This window comes from Pararge aegeria, chromosome 19 (genome assembly GCF_905163445.1).
Source record: "Pararge aegeria chromosome 19, ilParAegt1.1, whole genome shotgun sequence".
Lineage (NCBI taxonomy): Eukaryota > Metazoa > Arthropoda > Insecta > Lepidoptera > Nymphalidae > Pararge > Pararge aegeria.
The window spans coordinates 7,915,451-7,938,354 of record NC_053198.1 but is presented as its reverse complement, the minus strand read 5'-3'; the positions used below and the strand labels follow the sequence as shown (position 1 = coordinate 7,938,354).

At 36.8% G+C, this 22,904-nt stretch overlaps 1 protein-coding gene across 3 annotated transcripts in view; it reads left to right on the top strand.

Annotated features, from left to right (window-relative positions):
- The first annotated feature begins 1,007 nt into the window (after positions 1-1,007).
- The window catches only part of LOC120631976 (baculoviral IAP repeat-containing protein 6), a 56,306-nt gene continuing 34,409 nt past the window's right edge, over positions 1,008-22,904 (top strand). Inside the window, exons 1-23 of one of the 3 annotated variants that reach the window (XM_039901695.1) lie at positions 1,008-1,193; positions 1,422-1,609; positions 1,991-2,119; positions 2,439-2,668; positions 3,029-3,230; positions 3,837-4,074; positions 4,579-7,363; positions 7,849-8,103; positions 9,483-9,664; positions 10,657-10,841; positions 11,790-11,924; positions 12,885-13,025; positions 13,929-14,087; positions 14,736-14,884; positions 15,591-15,936; positions 16,257-16,453; positions 16,909-17,127; positions 17,493-17,670; positions 18,567-18,797; positions 19,352-19,480; positions 20,471-20,621; positions 21,239-21,313; positions 22,693-22,837. In XM_039901695.1, the coding sequence (XP_039757629.1) occupies positions 1,016-1,193; positions 1,422-1,609; positions 1,991-2,119; positions 2,439-2,668; positions 3,029-3,230; positions 3,837-4,074; positions 4,579-7,363; positions 7,849-8,103; positions 9,483-9,664; positions 10,657-10,841; positions 11,790-11,924; positions 12,885-13,025; positions 13,929-14,087; positions 14,736-14,884; positions 15,591-15,936; positions 16,257-16,453; positions 16,909-17,127; positions 17,493-17,670; positions 18,567-18,797; positions 19,352-19,480; positions 20,471-20,621; positions 21,239-21,313; positions 22,693-22,837 (6,827 nt within the window). In that variant the 5' untranslated portion in view covers positions 1,008-1,015. Of the gene's footprint in view, positions 1,194-1,421; positions 1,610-1,990; positions 2,120-2,438; positions 2,669-3,028; positions 3,231-3,836; positions 4,075-4,578; positions 7,364-7,848; positions 8,104-9,482; positions 9,665-10,608; positions 10,842-11,789; positions 11,925-12,884; positions 13,026-13,928; positions 14,088-14,735; positions 14,885-15,590; positions 15,937-16,256; positions 16,454-16,908; positions 17,128-17,492; positions 17,671-18,566; positions 18,798-19,351; positions 19,481-20,470; positions 20,622-21,238; positions 21,314-22,692; positions 22,838-22,904 lie in introns of all 3 variants that reach the window. The other 2 variants (XM_039901694.1, XM_039901696.1) reach the window with 2 other exon arrangements.

The window sequence follows — 22,904 nt, the reverse complement described above, 5'->3', positions numbered from 1 at the left end:
TAATTCAGCAAAAAAATATTATGAAAATGCTCGATTCTGCAAAGAGGCACGTGTCTGCAAAGGCGTCACAAGTCTATATAATTATTATAAAAAGTGTCTTGTTAAATTTTATTATAGGAGAAACAATAGTTTTAAACCATTTTTGAATACATGAGGAATGTTTTGAGAATCATGGAAATCCTACGTTGTCACGCATGGTTATGATCCTTACAATAGCAGTACAACATGGTTTACTCTTATGACGTCACAAGACTGTAAACAGATCTAACAAATGATGAGCGTTTGTGGTCACGTGACCTTGAAAAAAATATCATTAAGGATAACACCAGCACACGTAAATTTTCAATACAGTCAAATACCATATTGGGTGTGGTGTGGATGAGATATGCTATTACTAAAAAACACTAATGTTATCTACTCCCTACTTGTACTAGCCTTGTACGTATCTAATTATATTAATCGCGGCGTTCACAGTGTAAAAAACTTTTCCTTCTCTAGGTAATTAGGTATATGTTTTTCTGTTATGTAAAGAAATATGTGCTAAACTAGAAGTGTTTTTTGAAATTTCATTCTATATGTCAACTTTACTGTATTGTGTTTTAATGTATTTTATAAGATGCATTGGATTTCAATCGAGTATTAAACAAAATGTTTTGTTTGTATTATCTTTTTGTCCAAGTATTGATCTGTGGTATTATGGTATAGGGCCATAAAGGGCTCAGACTTAAGTAATAACTTTTTATTTTTTTTATTTGTCTGTTTATGTAAAAGTGCTTTCTTTTTGTCACACCTTTTTTACTTGAGTTTTTTTACAACATTATGTTATTTGGCTGCTAAGAAACAATGGTTGGTCAAATATGCAACAAATAATCAATAAAAATTAAAAAATATTGTCTCTGGTTTCCATAATGTTTTTACTTTTTTATGCTGGCTACTTTACGTAAGAATATTTGACATAAAAAAAATAATTACAAATGGCGTTTACGTAGAATAGACAGATGTGTTCACGGCCACGATGGGCGATGATTCTTTGATATTACGAGAAGATGGTTATATACGTATGCACTTTCGTGTTACTGCACTAACTTGTCACAGTAATTTAAACATAATATTAGTGAAGACTGATGTTGGCGGTGTACACGTTTTGGATGTGAACTCTGGTGTGATTCTTCAGTCATCCTGTTTATCAGCGGGTAAGCTTGGATTGCTACTACTTTCTTTACTCTTACCTGGCGATCTTTACTCAAAATCACTCCCTTGTCATGAAAATATGGTTTCTGAGTTCTGCTCTATTCGAATTTATCGTGTCCTACATTGTCCAAAATGTGACAGGTCTCTGTAAACAATTCCGACTATACAGACACTTTTATCTCATAATAGCCGGTAAACTTTATAGTGATATGTTTTCAACGTGATTGTAGATGATGGGGGCATTTTGGGTGTGGAATATGCACCAGGAGCTGACCGGGTGTTCCTATGGGATAACAGTGGTGTAGGCGCTCGAACGGACTACAATGGAGTTTTACTCTTACACACAGCCTTACAACGGCCTGTGTTTCCCGCACAGGCTGATAATTGCAAAGTCAGAATTGAGCTAGTGTTGTCCGAGGTAAGGATTTTTTGAGTATACTTGTATTATAATGTATGCTGTGCTGTACTGTGCTGGTACACGATGGAAAATAAAACATCAGACACTGATTTATATTAAAAAAATTGAATCATTTGCTGTGATACATTCAGAAATATTGTGCACTAATAGTTTAGATACTTTGAATATTTTCCATATTACTTAGTCAAATGGCTTGACCCATTTGACATGTATGTTGCTAGTGTAAAAATGTTTACAATTTTAATGATATTAGGGTACAAGAAAACTCACTTATACACAACATAAATGATTATTTTTACAAATTCTGTAGCTATTAAGTATATGCATATTGATTAAAATAACCTTGTGGATAATTTTTTAATTGTGTTGTAATTGTTTAAGGCTGTTCTACTATATCAGTGTGTTCAAAACCTGAACTCAGATTCTATAGAGGGATTAGCAGATTTCACCAAGAAACTGAAGAGTGCAATTGATGCTGAACCTGTAAGGAAAGGTGTCAAAGCACAAAAAGTAAGATTAACTTAAGCTTAAGCTTAGTTGTAATTATTCCAAGCGATAATAAACTGCTTTTTATAATTTTAAGTTGCGTAATTTGATATTGTACATCTAAAAGGTTCCACATGCATTCCAAAAAAAGAGATTATGTGACTATAGTAAATGTATATCATATACATCTACTTTTGTCACAAAAAATGATCCATCCTGAAGTCTTTATCTGTGCATTTATTTTACTTACTGTTAGGGTTACACTAGGCTTACACTACAATAGGGTGGAAATCAAAGTCTTGTGTTTTTTTTATTGATTGGTACACAAATTATTTTGTTATAGTGGAGTACAGTCACAATCTCTTTACCTCACTCAACACTACGCCTCGTGATGATCAGTGCTGTTCAAGACTTGAAAGCACAAAACCGAAGGATACCGGCTCTAGCTATAGCATCTGCAGTGGCTCAACAAGCTACGGACCTTATGGTTTATACAAAAGAAATGAAGGGCTTGATGTACTCGGAGGCGGAAAGAAAACGGACCTTTAAAAGATGGCCGCACATGGATTACAAGTTTGTATCTTAATGTTAAATATATATTTTTGTGGAGACCTTTTTGTTGAGACATTTAAACATACTCAAATACATACATGGCGTTCTTACTACTTCACTGGGATGACTACCTAGTCATCTATAAAAAATATATAATCTTTATAAAATAGATAATATATATAATATTTCAATAGATAAAAAGTTATTTTTAGAGACCAATGAATATATTTTTTTTATTATTTTGTCAAATCTCTGCCCTTCTCCTCATCTGCAAGTTAATGTTACAGTTTACCATTATTTTATACTAACACAAGAAAAGTTAAATTTAACTACATACCTTTGTTCTATGACGGTTTCATTTAATATTAATTCTTTATGTAGATGGGCACTACCAGCTCGAATGGCGCAAGCTGGGTTCTACCATCAACCGTCTCCAAGTGGCGACGATCGGGCCATGTGTTTCACCTGCATGGTATGTCTTGTGTGCTGGGAGAAGTCGGACGAACCTTGGGTGGAACATGAACGCCATTCGCCAAACTGCCCGTTCGTTCGTGGCGAGTATACGCACAATGTGCCTATATCGGTAAGATTTGTAGAGATTGAGTACTATATTTTTTAATTTATTGGAGGTAGATTTTTAAATACTTTTTAAATAAACATAGTATATATTTAGATATAAGATAAAAACAGGCTTGCGCCTTGTCGAAAAATGTCCATCAGGCTGGCAGTCTTGCCACGCTGTACAGCGATGGACAACCTTTTTGTTGAAAACAAACAGTTTTATTTATAAAGAAAGGCTTGGTAATCAACCAAATCCTAGCAGCACAGTAGACCAAACCATGGCCAAATGTTTAAAATGGTGGAACATTTTGCTAGCTCTCAAGCATTGTAATGGAATGTTCTTTTTGTGAGATAGGTAGTAATTTAAATTGTGCATCATTACTATTTTTCTGATAATTATGTTCTTTTACTTACTCAAATTGCCTGAAAGTCAAAGCATTATCTCATAGAATAAGATCCCTGCTCTAGTTAGTTTCAGCATTCTATCTTTGCGTGATAGTTCAACCTTATTACTTGGGCATAACTGGTTCTGTTGGAGGGTTTATATACTAGATGATTCAAACATATATAATCAACAAACTCGACAAACATAGCTGCACAAAAAATTTATTAACATGTTGTTTCCCAGGTAACCAATGCTACAGCTTGCGCCGTCCCTTGTCCAAATGTAAGGATAGTTTCAAAAGGTAATACAGGTGATTTAATAGCCACTGGGACACTAGATGGAAAGGTCAACATCTGGAAATTTGACTGTGGCCTCAAATTGGTCAAATTTATTCATCTATCACCGTATGACTCTATTTTTAGTGGGATATTGACAACAGATTACAATAAAGTCTGGTCGGCAAGTTTAGAAAAAGATTCATGTGAGTATAATTTAATTAAGAAAGTGATTTTTAAACTTTTTTATAACAAGCTTTTAATGCTAGGTTTATCTTTAGATCTTAATCAGAAACTTTTAATTCGTAATGCTTCTTGATAATACAGATACTATTAATTAAATAATCTGGGTTCTTTCAAAAGAATAGTAAAAAGGCATGTTCAGTTACCTTATGCCCCTTCTATGAATAAAAAAAAAGAATTATAAACTTACACTGACTATAGCATATGCTTATTATATACAATAAAAAACAATTTCACCTAGAAATATACTGTGAATTAAGTCAAATTGAATAAAATATTCTAAACTGTCCCACCTGGGGCTGCATGTATGTTTCTTAACATAGTTTCACACAACACAGTTTGTGTTTAAATAAAAAATTAAATATACTACGACAATACTCACATCGCCATCTAGCCCTTATCACCTGCTGCCGAATATTGCTATTTCGTGTAAGATACGTTGATGTTATATTAATATTTATTTTTAGCTACTTATGGCATCTCACTAACGGCTATGGCATTTCTTGGTATGGAATCACAACAGAAAGCTTATCCACCAGCACAACATTCCGAAAACACAGAAAAAGAGGCCAATACTACCAAACCGAAACCGTCCCTCGTCTGCGCTGTTATAGTTACGCGCACAGTTACCACACCTACCAATCAACCAATCAAAGATGATTCGAGTAAAGCTTTATTTGATTCAGGAGTTCCTGATAAGTCTCAAGAAAGTGTTAAGGCTATGAATGATCAAAATGAGGCCAAGAGCAATTTTGCACCATCAAACAAGATGATATTCTTGTTAACTTATGACATACATAGTTCACTAGCTGGCTCGATCACGACAGTTGTTCACACATCTAATAGCAGTAGTGGAAATTCTAAACCAGGTGGCAGTAAGAAAGTATGTCCCGTACCGAGAACAGATGATGCTAGCATATATGATGACATATACCTTCAGTATTCAGACGAGGACACGGAGCTACCGCAATGCACAAGTAGTTTGTTGGAAGAACAAATTAGCAATGTATTAAATTTAAATGCTTCATCCAGTAAAGAGGACTGCAAGTTCTGGGAGGCAAAGAAAATCATTTTTACCAAACTCCACAAAGCATTGCCACCACCACCTCCCACTGTTCTGTTGCCAGAGCTGCCAGAGACCGGACAAGGTAGTGTTCTAGATTTCGTAGGCAAGGTTTCTCAACTCAAGAGTTGGAAAAGTGGACATTTAGAATCTGCGGGTACAAAGGTAGTAGATCAAACTGATGCTGTAACCAGTGATCCTTTATCGCAATACTTAAACATGAGTAATGAAAATGGTCCTTTGGAAATATCGAATTTAAAATGGTATGTAGATAGCGACGGTATTGAGAAACCCTTGTCTGATTTAAAATGGCATATAGATAGTGACGGTACAGAGAAACACGTCAAAGTGACGATGTTCGGAGGTATTAAGGTTGGAACACAAACGGCAGTGAACAACGGTAACAACGACGGTTTCGATAGTGATCCACCTCAAGAAGAAGCAGTATCACAGGGAGTAGCAGTACAGTGTCTGAGCCTACCAGCCAAATTGAATACTAGAGAAGATCCTAGAGTGACCCATCTGTTACCTATAGAAGACAAGCAACATTTATTGGTTGTTATATCCAGTATTGATCCTGAGAAGGTGAAAATCGAAGAGGAAGTAGATTGCGACAGTGAGACAAAAATGGACGTCGACGAAGTTGGTGACCAACCAGATAAGACTGACAATTCTGACATAAAAGCCTACTTTATACTTTATAAAATCAATAGTGACACTTCTATATACACATTAGAAGATAATCCTATATCATTTATAGAGCTACCTTATAACGAAAGTCCCGTGGACATTTGTCTTCTGCCAGCCGATAAACTTGGGCAGTACTCGTTTGCCTCGGTCGGTATCGACGGCAGTTTGAGGCTTTACTTTTTACCTGATTTTAAAATAATATCAGAAAAACGAGTCTCTAAGGGGCAGTTCACATCGGTTGTTTATTGCGCTTCCGTTGAACGTCTCAGCGTTTCGACGAAACATGGCATGATTTATTTTTATGCGCTGAACAATGGCGAAAAGGATTCAGGAAGCGACGTAAATGATGATGAGTTTGCTAATTTAGATTTTGACATGTTGCAAAAAGCGCCGCGGGACGAGGTATGTGGTCCAACTTCTGCACCGGTAATTATAGCTAACAAGCCGGAATTAGATCACAGCGACCTAGAGACCCTTATATCTTTGACAGGTTATTACGGCATGAATACTACAGTACCGTACAGTGCTGTGGTGCCAGGGTTTTGGTGTGAACTTTCGCCAGCTCAAAGATCGAGAGATCATCAGAATAACCGGTCGTGGCGATTACAAAACACTTCCTCCACTTGGGACGAACACGTATTAGAATTAACGTTGCCCTATAGCGCGTCCTTAGCACACATAGAATTTGGGTTTACCCTACATTTTGCAAGTTCCGAAAACTTGCCTATAATACAAGTTACTTTGCTGAAGCAAAACTTGCATGGTATAGGTTACAAAAAGGATGCCTCATTCGGTCAGAGAGCTGATTCTCCAGCACATTCGCCTGTCATAGAGGCAGATGTGACAAATCTTGAGAACCCTGTAAATAGCGAAGAGTACTTACAATCACATAATGCCGAAATTTTGGCAGGTCCATTGTTTTTATCGTCCGGCTTAGATGCGACTCAACAATCCGGAACATTGATTCTTACTAGTCCTCGTTTATATCGGGCAAGGGGACGGACATTCTTAATACATATAAAAACATTATTCGATCCAGCTAAAGATATGGCTAAGGGACCAATAAAATCGGCTGAGAACTCTTCGAAAAAATTCTGTTTTATCGGTTGCGATTGGTTACATCAAATATCTATAACAGTCCGATCGTGTCCACACACGGACGTGCCGATGGAGAAGCAACAGCGCATAGCAATGCTAGAATCAAACCATTTCTTAAGCAATCTATGCAAAATCGTAATAAGCAAGGAGAATATTGAAAAGCGCAAACTGGCATTAGATCTTATTAATTGGGTCTTATCAATACGACTTCAACGTATGCGTTTCACTAAATCTGACAATGGCAAAGAGAAGGACGCTGAGTGCACTACAATAGAAACTCAACAGTTGGAGTGCATTGACGTTATCGAAGAGCATACGGAAGCCTTTATTAAAAACTGCATACTTTGCGCGAATAGAAGTATCGCGAAGAAATGTGTGAAAATTATGTTGATCACAAGCGAGTAAGTAATTTTAATTTAAGCTCGTATTTAGTAAATCTAATAGGATAATTGGAATTTGGAAACATGAAATCTTTTCTAAAACAAGAGGACGATTGCAAATGACAGGATTTTTAAGTTTAAGAATTTTTTATACACTATTCTCTGAATGAATGCCGGGAAGTGTTGGTACGTGAAACAATGAATGATCATTGGCTAATGTGATGAATTCAAAATATTTATTTGGGTGGTCAGAACATTGCCATAAAAGTAAAGTGACTATGTCTTATCGTCTTTGGTTAAAACTTGAAATTGATTGTATGTTTTTGCAAAGTTTTATTTCTCCAATTATCCAGTGACAAACACTTTTGTGACATGGTTTTTTGATAAAAGTGATCATTCACTGTTTTAGTTTAATTTTCATGGGGTTCGCTCTATAAATTGATATTTAACATTGATATTTTTCTTAATCATATTGTATGTTAACTCTGCAAATTTCATTATGTCAGGGGTGTGAAAGAGCTTCCTAAACGATGGAAGACGACATTCGACGAAACTTTAGTCAGCAGTGTCATATCTTGCATCCCCCTTGTGGGCGCTTGCGAGTCGCCGGGTGCACTCAAGTGGCTTATGGCGTTGGCTCAGCACTGCACTCGCGGTTCAGCCGCGCCCGCTCTCCTGGCGAAGGGCTTCTCATTGCTGGAGAGGACGGCCCGCTGCTTACGGGAGCGTGCGGATCCTTATCACCACTTACTGCGAGCCAGGTAATTACGGCAATAATATTTCCATTTTCCATTTCAATGACCATTTTTTCAGAAGAACTATCATCACAATGTTACATCGTTATTACAAGATTTTATGATGATATTAATCCTAACTTATATTGTATGGAAGAAAGGTTTTTTGTGTTTGTTTGTACCCAATAAGCTCCGAAAGTACTGGACCACTTTTAACCATTTCTACTCCAAAAGAAAGCTAAACAAACTATCACGAAGTAATAGGCTATTACATATTTTCAAAAAAATTTAGGATCCTTACGAAAATTGCAATAATGAATCCAAAATAGCATAATTTTAACTATAATATGCATTACTTGGCGCGCGCTGGGAAAAATTTCTGATACATATGTACAAAAAAATCCGCGAGGGAATATATTATCAACTATCATAGTTAAGGCGCAATAGTAGCTTTTGTTTTCTTAAATATTATGAAATTGCCGGTGGTACCAAAAATGGGTTAGATTACTATTGCAGTATTAATTCTTATTTAAATAAATAGTGTTATCATCAAGAATATTATTATGCATTTAATTAAGAATTTATCGCGAGTTTGATGGGCTATATACCTAAACGACAAAAGATTATATTCAGAGACACTTAATTGAAAATGTTATTTCTAAAAATAATACCCGGATTTTAAAATAAGCACTTAAAATATCAGTGAAACACCTTAATTGAATGCCACACATCTCCCAAATAATCTATTCTATTATTCAGGATGCTTTAAAAACAGTAGTTTGAGTGATGACAAATTTTAAATCGAATACATGAATTACTGAAGACTTAAGTAGAAGCAGAGACGAAAAACATCGTGAGAAAATCTGCATGCCTTAGAGTTCTTCGCAGCGTAGTTGGCCAGCTTAGTTGAATACGGCGAGGAGACCTATGCCCTGTAGTGGGCCGTTAAATGGTTGATAATATTGATGATGATGGAAGTAGTGTATAGTAGCGAAACCGATTATTTTAATATAAAGATTTTTTTTGTTAAAGTACACATACATTCGAATTTAAATTCTTCAATCCGAATTACTTAGAAATTCAACATCTCTTGGAGATGCACCGGTGTCGTAGCGAAACGTACGTAGAGAGCGCATGAGGAAAATCTATGTGACGTCGCTTATTTAGATTGAAGTCATTATAAAATCGTGAGATTGAGACAGATTAGCCTAGTTTTCGCAGATTTAAGCAAATTTTATTAGTTGCGATTCTATGCTCTGCATCTCTTTACTATGATCGCGTTCATAAGCTTAGGCCTGTTGATTAAAATAGTTCTAATTTATAACATATTTAATGTGTAAGTAGAGCATTTTTTGTAGTATTTGATAGCTTAGACGTGCTTTAAATTAGTTTGTCATGTTGCTTAGGTTCGGCCTGTACGGACTGCCGCTAGAGAGCACGCGTTTTGGCGCAGAAGTGCCAGAGTTAGTGCGTGGTTCGCCCACGCCCGTCACCTACGCGAGCGTGCTTGCCGGGGAACCCCCTGCGCCTTTGCAGCCGGCCCCTCAATATTTACTCAAGGACATGCTCAATCAGCCTCTGGACTCCGGTACGTATTCTTTGCCATGGTTTTATTTCCAATTCAATTAGGTTTCAAAAAGAAAAGTCCATGTCTAGATTTGTATGCTCGCAATCAATGATTCGATTTCAAGTAAAAAAATACGAAAGTCAGAGCAAAATGGGCAAAACTTAACAGCTCAAATACAGATCTTTTGACATTAAACCAAATTACATTTTATAACATTAATATTTCAGTTTGCATTTAAACTAAATGAGAAATAATAATAATTAAAGGTTCGAAACATGGTTACTGACTATGGTCTCCTTAGAAGTCAGACAGCCGGCAAGGACACCTAGATATGCTCGGAGCGCCTCTAGGTGATCAGATGCTCGGTGATCATAACAGGAATGAGGAGGTTACCGACATTCAGTCGCGAAGCTGAAGTGGCCATAAGCAAGGCATACAACTCTGAGATACGATGGACGTTAGTGCTGGAATTACCTCGCACCGGAAAACGCTAGTCCCCGGCTAGTTTGACTCAAGCGATTCGAGGCTGATATTTGATACTCCCTACAAAAGTTCTGTCTAGAAGTGGACGTCCATTGGTTGACGTAATGACTATAAAATCTCATTTAAATGTGTATGTATGTGCATAAGGCTATTAAGTACAGAAACAGTTACGATCGGCTACAACGGGCAGGATACATTTTCTCCACCTTTGAAAATACGAAATGCCCGCACCAGTTTTATCCACCTTTCTAGCATAGGCTCAAGGGTGGGAACTAATGTCAAACCTAGCTTCTCATTTCCTTTGTTACTGTGCTTTGGCAATTAAATTTTATCCCTTGTGAGTGGATATAATCAGGGGATAGAATTTATGTTTCCTGCCTGTGCTAATAATGCTGCCAAGAAGTGTCAAAATTATTTTCAAGATATAATACAGAAAAAAAAATATTTGCTCTACATTAAAGGAGATAATTTTTTTTTTGCAGTGGGCATTAACAAAACTCAAGTTAACACTGAAAAATATCGTCTGTTAGAAGGTAAAACAAACAACAGTGCATGGTGGGGGCTCGGTGACTTGGAAGCTGTGGCTGCTGGCTTGGGAGAGGCAACACCACTCCATGTCACGTGCCATCTCGCTTCAGATGGCACTAAATTAGAGACAGCCGCTACAAGGCATCCACCCACCGTTGTTAGTGCACACTCTGCAGACCCTCATCAGGTATAGTATTAATTCTGTTAAATTAATTTTAGAAGTAGTGCTTTTTGTGACAGAGCTCGTCCGGGACAGTATTACTACTGTGCTTATTTCTGCCGCTATGCAATGCGGTTTCCGTTCAATTTATGAGTTCTGAACTTTCCTAGATTTGTTCTGGCGCGAGACTTTGGCCAACGCATACGATGTCGCATTGAAACCGATTCTGATGGACATGGCTTTACTATAACTGCCATAGCTTTACCAGCTTAGCCCGCTACCATCTTAGACTTTAGTTAAGGCGACCACATCTTGGCAAAATAAAACGCTAACTTGGTATTAAATAGAAAACGCTCTTACATCCTATTTGATTGGTTGTCTAAATAGTTATGGAAGGTTGTTCACAGAACCGCTAATATTACTAGTATAGCTAGTTTTGTAGGATATAACAATTCGCACCTCTGAATCGAAACTGTTTCAACTTAATACATCAATTTTCAACAAATGAAGATAAAAGCATATTTTTATAATCTTTACAAGAAAATAAAATGCTAATTTAGAACGGGGTTCGTGGAGATTAGCTTGACAACAAAGGTCTACGTTGTCCTTTCCGAACCACGAAGGGTCTATCTTGTTAGTCCACCACGTTGGGCCAGTGCGGATTAGAGGCATGCAGGTTTCCTCAGGATGCTTTCCTTCATTGTTGAAGCGAGTTATGCTGTAATTGCTTGAAACGCACGTAACTTAGAAAAGTGAGAAGTGCGTGCTGAGATTCGAACTTGGCCATCCCAAAGTGAAGTCTAAAAATGCGTTTATAGTAGTACTACGTTTCTAATATTGCCAGAGGTGCATGGGCGAAGGAAATGTTTTTCTCAGTGTAACCAAATGCGGCCCGCTCCGTAATTGTGGTGACGCATACGTTTGGCTTTAGATAACTTCTAAGCACTAACTAATACAATAATTATTTTTTCATAGCTATGGACAATGGTAAAAGAGGGGCAAATAAAGCAATCGTCTCAAGATCCTGACTCTTTAGACGACGTCGAGAGCTCTCTTATGGAGTGTGACCCGCAGGAAAGAATGGAATTTACCGAAGAAAAGCTGTTTAAGGTAAGTTAAATTCAGAGACAATTTACTGGCGCGATATACAATACTAATAAAATAGCAGTACCTACTTTTATCGTACGAAAGGCGCTGCTTTATTTGTGAGCAACTAAACACTGTAAATATGCGCAGGAATACTCAATTTCGGCTCGTGTAAGCTGTTAAAAAGGGTTACTGTAGTCACCGGGGTTGGATTAGGAATCATGTAGTTAAACAATATTAAGTGATATAACAAAATGCAGGAAATCCGCATAGTTTTTAACGACTTTAGAACACAGACCTATGATGCGATTATTTCTAAAATGGCTGATAAATGACAAATTTCAAATTAGGTTCTCTTGCATGACAACCTGTCCCAATAAAAGGAGCAATCATGTACCAACTGCAATTATACCATACGATAATGTTTGTCAGTTGCGTGCGATTCGTCTTTATTAACATTTGCTCCTTATAAATAAACGTTGAAATACTTTCGCAGGGTTTTTTCACGCTCTTACATTTCAAAAGGTGCTGTCAGGTGAAGTGCGCCGGAACACTAATTTCTTAATCGGAAATTACGTCATGTTTATTAATAAGGGGTTGCTGACTTCTTAGTAAGCTGGTTGTAAAAAGCTATTGTAACCTATCTCTTATTTTCTATTCAGTGGCTTCGCGTTTTCAACAAAATTGCCTCGCGAAGTTTAAATTATATGATATATATAAATGTTTTAAAACTCGATTTTATGCGATGTAAGATGTAAGGTTTTTTTTGTATCTACTATAAACACTATCGTAAAATACGAATTATTAACTTCAGAACTGTACATAAATTATTGTATTTTAATCTTATTAAAATGATTTAGCTTTTATATTACCTAATAAAATTTGTTTCGTACGTTTTTAAATATTTTCACGCTCGTGCTGTTTGTTCTGTTTTTGATATTCGGCAAGCGTCGTATCAAAAAATAAGAGTTTTTTTTTTATCAGGAAGGAGCGCAGTGTGGTATCCCGTGGGCTACGCTGGTGACTCGATCGCCTCAGCACACATTACTGGTAGAGCGGATGCACTCAGGCGCTCGCCGTTACATAGTGCTTGACTTCGGTCATCTTGTTCGTCTAACGGACGTGGTCAGTCACTTTTTTTTTAACATGTTTGGTAATTATATAGTAGAACTAGAGTTTTATGTGGCAGCTCGTCATGGGAAGTACTATCGCCATGCTTATTTCTGCCGCTAAGCAGTATTCAAAAAATTAGATTCAAAAGTTCAAAATTCATTTATTTCAAGTAGGGCTAATTTATAAGCACTTTTGAAAGGTCAAGTCAGTCTGTTTGTAGTGACTCTACCACCTGTTCGGAAGTCAGATTCCACTGGGAAGAGCCGGCCAGAAACTCAGCAGATTAGCCGGCAAGAAACTCAGCAGATTTTTTATTGCTGTGTTCCGGTCTGAAAAGCGTGATTTCCGGCGTAATTACTGGCTCATGAGGCTTAATATCTATGCCTCAGTTTGAAACAGAGGGGCACGCTGCAGGATATGCCTTGCGAAGTGTTCTCAATTTATAGGCAATGGTTTTCCACTAACCATCCAGTGGGCCATATGCTTGGTCCGTCAATTAAAACTATAAAAAACAAATAATAAAAAAATGACATTAAGCAACCGGCATGTTACTAAACTTTTAAACTAAGCATCTAGATGCTATTGTATTCACCAAAATTACTATCAATCCTGAAATGCCTTTAGTCAGAAATGTTATAAATACCATCTACATAAATTAAAATGCATCCGATAACGGAAAACATCATCTCTTAATAGTCTGAATAATGATTACTACTCTGTATTCTGATGTACCATGTATGTTCACTTTATGTTTTTGAATAGGTTCTTAGTGTATGTTATTTCAAATTATGCTATAACTTTTACAAGACACAATTTATTTTTTCAAAATCTACCATGAAGAAGATGAAAAGCTCTATATTAAAGCTTAATGCGAACGCGCCTTTAATAATTCCAAATAACTTATTGGTTCAACAGGTAATACCAGCGTGCTCGGATCTAGTGACCTTGTACATTGATATATGGACAGTGGGTGAAGAGACAGACTGCGTAAAAATTGCGTACGCCACAGATATAAACACCAAACACCTTGTGCTCACCGACATACAGCCTCCTCCACTCTGCAGATATATGAAGGTATTTTAGCCCTTAACTTCCTCTCAAATCAAGTAACTTTTGAAATGAGTCTATAAAGTCAGCAGCATAAAATAAAAAATAATTAACAAATTTTTGTTCATTTTTAAGTACTTAATTAACAAACAAACAATACAAAAATTAAACGGTATTAAGGAGATCGCGATACAGTTGTCACCACCCCTCGTTTTCCGCGGATGTCTTACGTGGCGACTAAGACAATAAGACAAAGGATGCTACCATCTACTGCAATCACCAACCTATCTGTCCAGCGTGGTGATTATTATAAGGTCTGCCGTTAAGATGTAAGGACAGCACTGAACAGTTATAGACTATTTATGATAATTGAAAAGAGTGTTAACATTATCCAGATTTTTTTTTTTTAAATTATTTATTTAAACTCTTATGTTGTACATCACTTCACAGTTACGAAAATAAAGGAAGAACAGAGAGAATGGAAGGATTCTCTTAATGTTCAATATAAAGTAAAGCAGTAAACTGTGGTTGTACAAATATTTATTTTTAAGTCACAGTCGTTAATTCGGCTTTCTTAATACCAGTTCGACTTCGAAATACGAACAGAACTAATGTTTTTTTTATATCATACACAAGAATTATAAATCTAACTCACTATTGCATTCGTCCAAAAAGATAACAACGATAGGGCGGTATGGGATGGCAGCAATGAAGTGCAAGATACCGCTGGGTTGGTTCTATGGTCAAATAGTTGAGATCGCCAACGTTCAAGCCTCCGTGAGTGCGCTTAAAGCTCTGTACGAAGATTTGTCGTGCAGATTTCGGTAAGTGCCCCATTATACGTTTGTAAACGTAAGACAGACTCTTGCGAAAGTATCCTGTCTCGTAAGTGCTAAGATACGCGCCACGACATACTTTTGTCTACTTGACTACTCAATATGTTGTATTATCTAAGAAAAATAAGCCGAGAAAATGGTAGACATAATTCGTGACAAATGCCCTACAAGTAATGCTATGCCCTAATTATTGATTCGAAGACAAATTCTATTGCTCGAATCAAAGTTGGATCAAATTTGCCAAAATACTTACCTAAATGTACACAACGCAATTATGTCAGCTATGTATAAGAAGCAGATTAATTATTTTTAGTTTAAAGTTAGGTTAGGTAAGAATCCAGACAAAGTGCTGCTCTGATTGAATTTTTTTAGGTTTATACCATGGTTGGGCGACAAAATTCAGTTAGAAAGAAAGAAAGAAATTTATATATAATGTTAAGTTTTACAAACAGTACATCTTATAATAATATAGTCTGTGTGTAACACCAGACAGAAAGAGTGTACAGCTCAGAATTTGCCATGCATTGTACCTAAGTACATGCATGCCGCTGATTTTCAGCTGAGAGCCGAGTGACGATACGGCAAACTAAACAGATAAATAAAAGTTAGAGGATAAACACCTGCGTTTAGAGCTATTAATAACTATTAAGTATGAATTAATGTATTCTAAACAAATATTAAAACACAATTGCAGGTTAGCGACCGGGAAGCTCATTGACTTATTGAACCCCTATTTGGATTTGTATAATGGAAATGCAGCACACATGATGGCATATCTCAACCAGCCCAGTGAGTCCGACCCAAAAGTGATTGCCGCGTACCAGGAGTGCATAGAACTACAGCAGCAGCTGCACAACTGTAATAATATATTGAAACGACTGCAGAACACGCCGGATTGTAATGAAAAAGTACTGGATATGTTAGACAGGGGAAGGGTTACCCCAGAAGCACTGTTGGAAACTGCCTCTACGGATAAATTGAGGGTTATAACAGAAAATGTCATTGATTTGCTGTTATATTTCGTTTTCCAAATGGATGTGGTGAGTGCTAATAATATTAGAATATGTAAATGCTTTTCTTTGATATAGCGTGTTCTTGGATTACAACACAATTCTAATCTCAACTTCTCAAGTTGCTATTACGAAAGACTGGAAAGTACTTGCAAGGTCATCTCCGCAATCTTTAATCCACTCATACGCGCTTTATTAAGATTTTTTTAATGAGTTTTTAAATGATTTTTAATATTTTTAATGACTAAAGTATAATATAATGTAAACATAACTCTACGACTCTAAACTTAAAATTGTCACATCGCTTACTGAAATCAAATCCAATCACCCGATATGAATATAATGTGCAGGAATACAGTGGCGTAAGCGCCGAGTGGTGTTGGGGCGTGGCCCCTCTGTCATGGGAGTGGGGCGGACGTTTCGCAGCGGGTGCAGGCGCGCTGTTGGCGCAAGTTTGCGGTGGCGCACGCTGGTGGGGTCCGTTATTGGCGGACACTCTTGCTGAGCCGTTTGAGCGCAGAGATGCACCTCCACAACCGCTGGACAGGTGAGTTAATATCTGTGCTTTAATATAACACATTTTGTTTCTACATACATAACTACAAGTACACAGTCGATTGTGTTGCTTACAGCTGTCTTTGATATATTTCAGCAAGGCTAGCATATACAGTATTCATTTTGTCCCACACAAATAAAATGTCTCCTGCGTATAATAGCCATCCAGAAAGTTTGTGTTTTTTGGAGCTTTTTTGTTTATTTTCTACAAAAAAAATACTAGGTATCAAAACGGTCTACACTATTAGGTACATAAGTTATATCCCAAATAGGGTTGCAGCGATACCGATTAGTATAAATATTTAAAAAAAACAAACAATTGATTGTGTTATATCGAAAAAAACATCATAAAGTGATTAAAGTGATAAGGTTTAAGATGCCCAACAACATCGTAGCACAAGATCTTAACATATGACAAGATGATAGAAATGTTATGTTCTTTCTTAGATGCCTAGTAGCTGTGATGTATATGGCAAGAAAGAGTATGTACGCACACGGTTCGCGCAGTGGAGGCGTTATGCACGCACTCTGCGCGCGAACATTGGAACTCATGCAGAGTCCGCGCCCGCAACCTGCACTTTTAGCTGTTATGTTGACCGCACTGGCTTCTGTACTAGATGCCGCTGTATCTGCTAACACGAATCCACCCACGAAGAGGAATAATAGGTAAGTGGCTAATACCTAATTGTTTCTTGTTTGGCAACATTGGCATAAAACTTAACCTATTATTACATACTAAACCATTCTAATATTATGAATGCGAAAGTAACTCTGTCTGTCTGTATGCCTGTCTGACTATCTGTCAGTTCAGTTAGGTTGTTTTTGATTGTTTGTTATCTTTTCACGGTAACGGCTAAAAGGATCATAATGAAACTTGGTAAGGCGATAGATTATATTCTGGAGATGGACATACGCCATCTTTTGTCTCAAAAAATTAACTTGAAAGGGGTGAAATGGGGGTCGGAAGTTTGTATGATAAAAACCGGACTATTGTAATGCGTGAAGTGAATTATAATTACGAACTTCGACAGATGGGATTGGGTGACGGGCGGAAAGGCGCGCCCGCATACGTCGGAAGCTAACACTCCCTCCCCACGATCCGCTGAGTGCAAGTTACACCGCCGCAAACTGCACAAGAAACTTTTACACCAAATGCAGGAGTTGGAAGCTGCACGCCGAGGCATACAGGTCGCTCTAGAGGAGCAGCAGGTATGATTTTGGTTTCCTGCTTTTTAACTTTTTTATGATTTGTGGAGCGATTTATGCAGTTGCGCCAAGATACGCGGCCTTAAATACGCTCGCCGTAAATTTATGCTACATTTTCGCATTCGTTTCATTTAAATATTTATGCTCATTGGCAAAAATCTTGGCCCTTCAAGTTTCAACAAATGTGTTACTTCGCAAGCTTTTTGCCCAAAATCGCGCGGTTCGTGTGAGTCGAGATTTTGAAGAATCCTTAATCCAGCTTACAAGTGATGCTAGGAATGAGTGCAAGAGAATACGCGAAGGATACTAGTGCGATTTTCTTTCTCTTTTGGACACATAATTTCCACAGAATGCAATGCAATGCAAAGGAAGGCAACTTTCTAAATAAAGGTTTTTAAATGGTCGATTTTCAAATATTTTCTGGAGTAAGGCTTTGCTCACACCAAACGGATCACGAGTCAGCAGCCGATTATCTGCAGTCTCAGTATGAATGTGCATTCAAACTGCATTTTTCGGCCACACCCTGCTGATAACACTCTAACATTCTTCTTGTCTACTTTCGTGGTGCAGCCTTTAGTATATTATACAATAATTGGCCGTCGATAGTCAGAATACGCATAGCTTAATCGCTGGTTAAACGGTATTGTCGTTTCGGTGTGAACGAGAAGTTCTATATGTATGAAAAATTAGTAAACTGCGTAACGCTCGAAGTTTGACAGTATGTTTGGTATGAAAATATCCTGACTGTAAAATTATTATTATTATTAAATTCTTTATTGCACACACGAAAACAAAATACAAAGAAACACATTTACAAAAATAATAAAAAAAAAACTAGTTTAGGTGTGCAAAGGCGGTCTTATCGCTAAAGCGATTACCAACAAATTATTTACCAACAGCGTGCCCGTGTCAATTTAAAAGCACGTATGGCGATGATGTCCAAGCGTGGCGGCGGCGCGGGAAGCTCGGGTTCATCATCGGGGGGCCCATCAAGCTCAACGAGTAAAGGTGAAGAGGGCGTGCGGCTGCTGAGTCCGGTTCTGGGTGGGACGTTGGCGCACGCGCTTGTGACGCACATGTTATCCATGGATTCTACACTGCTCGCTGATCATCTTCTGTTATCTGCCAAGGTAAAGTAACTTAATAAAGCTACTAGCTGTACAGTGAATATTGTAGTGTTTTTTTTTCGTACAACACAACAACAAAGTAAAAATAATGAAGAAATAACAAAGGTCCAAGTAATTATTTTTTTTGTTACAAGGGCGACCTTGTTCCAAGCAACCTTTTTGACAATTTTGTTGATTAATAAATAACAAACATTCCATAAAACTGTAGAACAGTTGTTGACGGAATATTAGTGACTGAATGTTATACTAGCATATTTATCCTTACCTTTTTTGCTAATGTCCTTTTCTTATCTTATATTATTGTTTTTCATTTAGCCTTTTCTGTCTGTTATAATTAAACTTAAAAAAAAAACCAAGTAGCCCTTTGTAGTAAATAAAACAATAACCCAAGTAGCCCTTTGTAGTAATAAAATTATTTTAAGTGTATTGTAATGTTTATTTCTCGATAAATTCTTGACTCCAATAAAAATTGCGACAATTTTTGTAATATCCTAAACTATTGCAATCAGATCATTATTAGTTCAGATAATTTTTCAAGCGTAAAGTTATTTGTGTAGGTAGTGGGACGGTTGTGCGCACTTTGCGGAGACATTTCGCTTTTGGCGCCTTCCTGTATCCTCGGATTGGCGCGCCTCGCTGTCACACTGCCGCCTTGGTCAAGGCACGCAGTCACCACACTGTTGCAGGTAATTTTAAGGGTGTATTTTGACATAGATTAACCGTTTCTGAGGACGGCTCATTTCCTTTCGATTATGTATTAGACCATCTTTGATCTATAAAGAAAAAAGAAGGCTAATAAAAAGTTTATATTCTTTTCGCTTTGAGTTTGAAGATAATAAAAAAAATGCATTTTAGTGTTTTAGTGTTAGTAGTGAAATAACTATATATACTGTCAGAACTGTAATCCTCGGCGTATACCATTCTAATTTTATGCGTTATAAGAGTAAGATTAATGTAAACTGTTCAAAATGAAACAAATGTTGAGCGCAGAAGTCATACAGGATATGATTCTCCAATGAGAATTCTTTAAAATTTTAAATCGTAGTAGTTGATGTCGATGTTGATGAGTTATTTAACTGAGGAAAAAAATATTTATATGCTTAACAGCCAAAGGAAAAAATAAGAGCTTTTTTATTGTTTAGAATATGATGCAGTTAGTAGTAACTAGTGCTGTACAATTTGGCCGTTTAAACCGGCCATAAAATTTAACCAGGTTAATTAGTTCAGCAGCCAACTAATTAACTTAAACTTACCAGTTAAATAAATTAACTAGTTAACCGATTAAATCAGTTAACTAGTTAACCGGTTAACTGATTAACCGGTTAAACGCGCGACATTCTTCTAAACTTTTATAATCAATATCATCATGATACCACCCATTACAAGTCACAAGTCTCCTCCTAGAATGAGAATGGGTTGGCCACGTTGACCAATTGAGGGTTGGAAGACTTCAAACGATGTTTCGAACATTATGGAGAACTCCCAGACATGTAGATTTCCTCAAAATTTTTTCCTTCACTGTTAAAGCAAGTTATATTTAATGGTTTAAAAAGCACATACTACGAACAGTTAGAGGCACGTGCCGGAGATTAAGCTTTGTTTACTCTGCTAAATGTATCTTATATATTAAGAAATCTCATTTAGAATATATACATTTTATTATTAAACTCGTATAGGATCTAGTGGAACAAGAATGTGGGGAACTACCGCTGATGCCGAGCGACGAATGGGGTGGATCAGGGACGTCACGAGTCACCCGCGTAGTTTATGAAGAGCAAGGCTTCGGCAAATCTCTTGGAAAGACCAAGAAGCTCGTGACTGTTGCAGGTATGCCCTATATAGTTCGCGTCACGAAAGTTGAGTTAAGATGACGCCGATGAAAGTTCCCCCCTACGCAGGCGGAAACGAATTACTTCGAACTTCGCAAGATAGCTTTAACTGGATTATTTATTTGCAATTCTCAGTCCAGGGAGACGTCAAGTTTTCCAAGGTTCTAATGAAAAAAAAAAATGCTCTAATTTATGAATTTTCTTCGCTTACGGGTTCTGTCCGGAACTTTCTGAGCAATATGTTTTGAAATATGATTTTTCGCACCACTATGTTTTGTTAGTAATTTTTTTGCATATAACAACATAATAGTTGTAAAGATAGCAAATGATTTTAAAAAGTTTGGTGATAGATGGCCTGGAATTTGGCATGAAAAATTTGGATCTATCTATCTGTTTGGTACTAATTCTCACTAATAAACATTAACTCATGACATAATGTAAAGCATAAAAATTATAAAGTAAGGTAAATCGCCGATTGTTTACCATTTGCGTTATTCTAACCTAACCTAACCTTACATATTCAAAACGCAACTTATTTCGAATAATGTAGAGTAATGGTTGAAATGTCTACCTACCAGTGAAAACGGGATATCAAACAATCGGTTGTGATTACAGATAAATTAGCAGACAGTTTTGGGCTGGAGAAGACTTGGACCTACAACTTCACCAAGTCTAAAATAAATCCCGCAAGTAAGATAACAATTATAAAGCTGCTTATTCACTGGCGAGTGAGATCACAGCATACAATTTATTTAATAGCTCGTAATTTCGAACAGGAGTACAGGATGTAGAAAGTAACTTGCAGCAACTTATGGTAAATTTACAGATAGCAAAACAATTGACTGAAATTTAATTGGTCTATACTTTTAAGCAAAATTGTTATATATATATACTTGCAAACATTAAATAAAGTAGCGTTTTAGCATTCGCCTGAAAGCCATTCATTAAATAGGCCTCTGAGAAGTAGGCATCGAATTTTTTTTCTATTGTTATCTGAATTTAGAACCAGCGTACATTTATTTTTTGCATGCCGCCTGCTGGTTCTAATACAATATGAAAGTCCTCTAACAACCTCACTTTCTCATGTTTTATAAAAAGTGATACGAAATCTTTTTGAACGCAGTTTTATAATTAATTTAACTTGTATCTATAAAACTTTGAATTGATAACAATAATGTTATATATTCATCGCTTTTCCAGCTTACAATGTTATATTTAAAAAAAACGATAGTATTATTTTTAATTAGTTAAATCACAACTTTAATTATGAGTAAACATAGTAGTAGATTTATGGCACATTTGCAAACTGAGCAAACTTTAGCAAGGCTTTACAGGGTTTTAATTGCTTGGCGATAAAGGTTTTTGAGTTGTTTTATTAAGTATATAGTCAACGAATTTGTTACTGTTGGAATCTTAATCCCGAAAATGGTGGGTGCACTATATTAAATTGCGAAAGATACATTATGTAAAAAACAAACATCAATCGCAGGTAAGCAGTAATAACGGCAATTCAACTGTATAGTTTTACTCGCCAGTAGATTAAGTGCTTTGTCAAGGTACTAACGACGGGCTTGGTTTGCTACTAATAGCATTTTGCTTTCACTGGTGGATAGATATATACCTACAGGTGCGGATGCCAAATTCATTTCACGTTATATATTTAGGACGTACCAATATAGCGGCGCTTTGATGACACATTTTAGTATATCTTTATGAAAGCTCAGGGCTCCATTAGCGGCTTTTTTTTTCTATTTAGTTCTCTTCGTATTTTCCACTAGAAACTACAATCACTGAATGCACTTTTAGATGTTGCCGTTTGGGAGTTCCGTCCAAAGATTTTCACCAGATTTTCACCAGATTTTCACCAGATTTTTTCTTTCGGCCAATTTGTTTTGTTGTCGACCGGGCAAAATTTATTGTGCTCACATACCGCGTCTTTGTCCGTTCTGTGTCTGGTGGTATTGTGAGAGACATATCCCTAGCGAGAGCTTAGCGCCAAAGAAGCGCCGGCCTTTTAGATTCTTATAAGCCATCATTATTTTAACAACATTATGTTTTTATTTACACAGATTTGTTGAAAGATATGGACGAAGATCCTGTGCCTCAACTACCGGAGTCTGACGACTCTGAATCTGAAGAGAAACTGGAGCAATACTTTTTTGAAGCGGGCAAAAAGGAGTCGAGGTTAAAGCCAGTTGGAGACGGAAGTAACTGGTATGTTTAATAGGAAATATATTTATTTATTATTATTCATAAATCTATGTTCAGAACATCAGAGCTC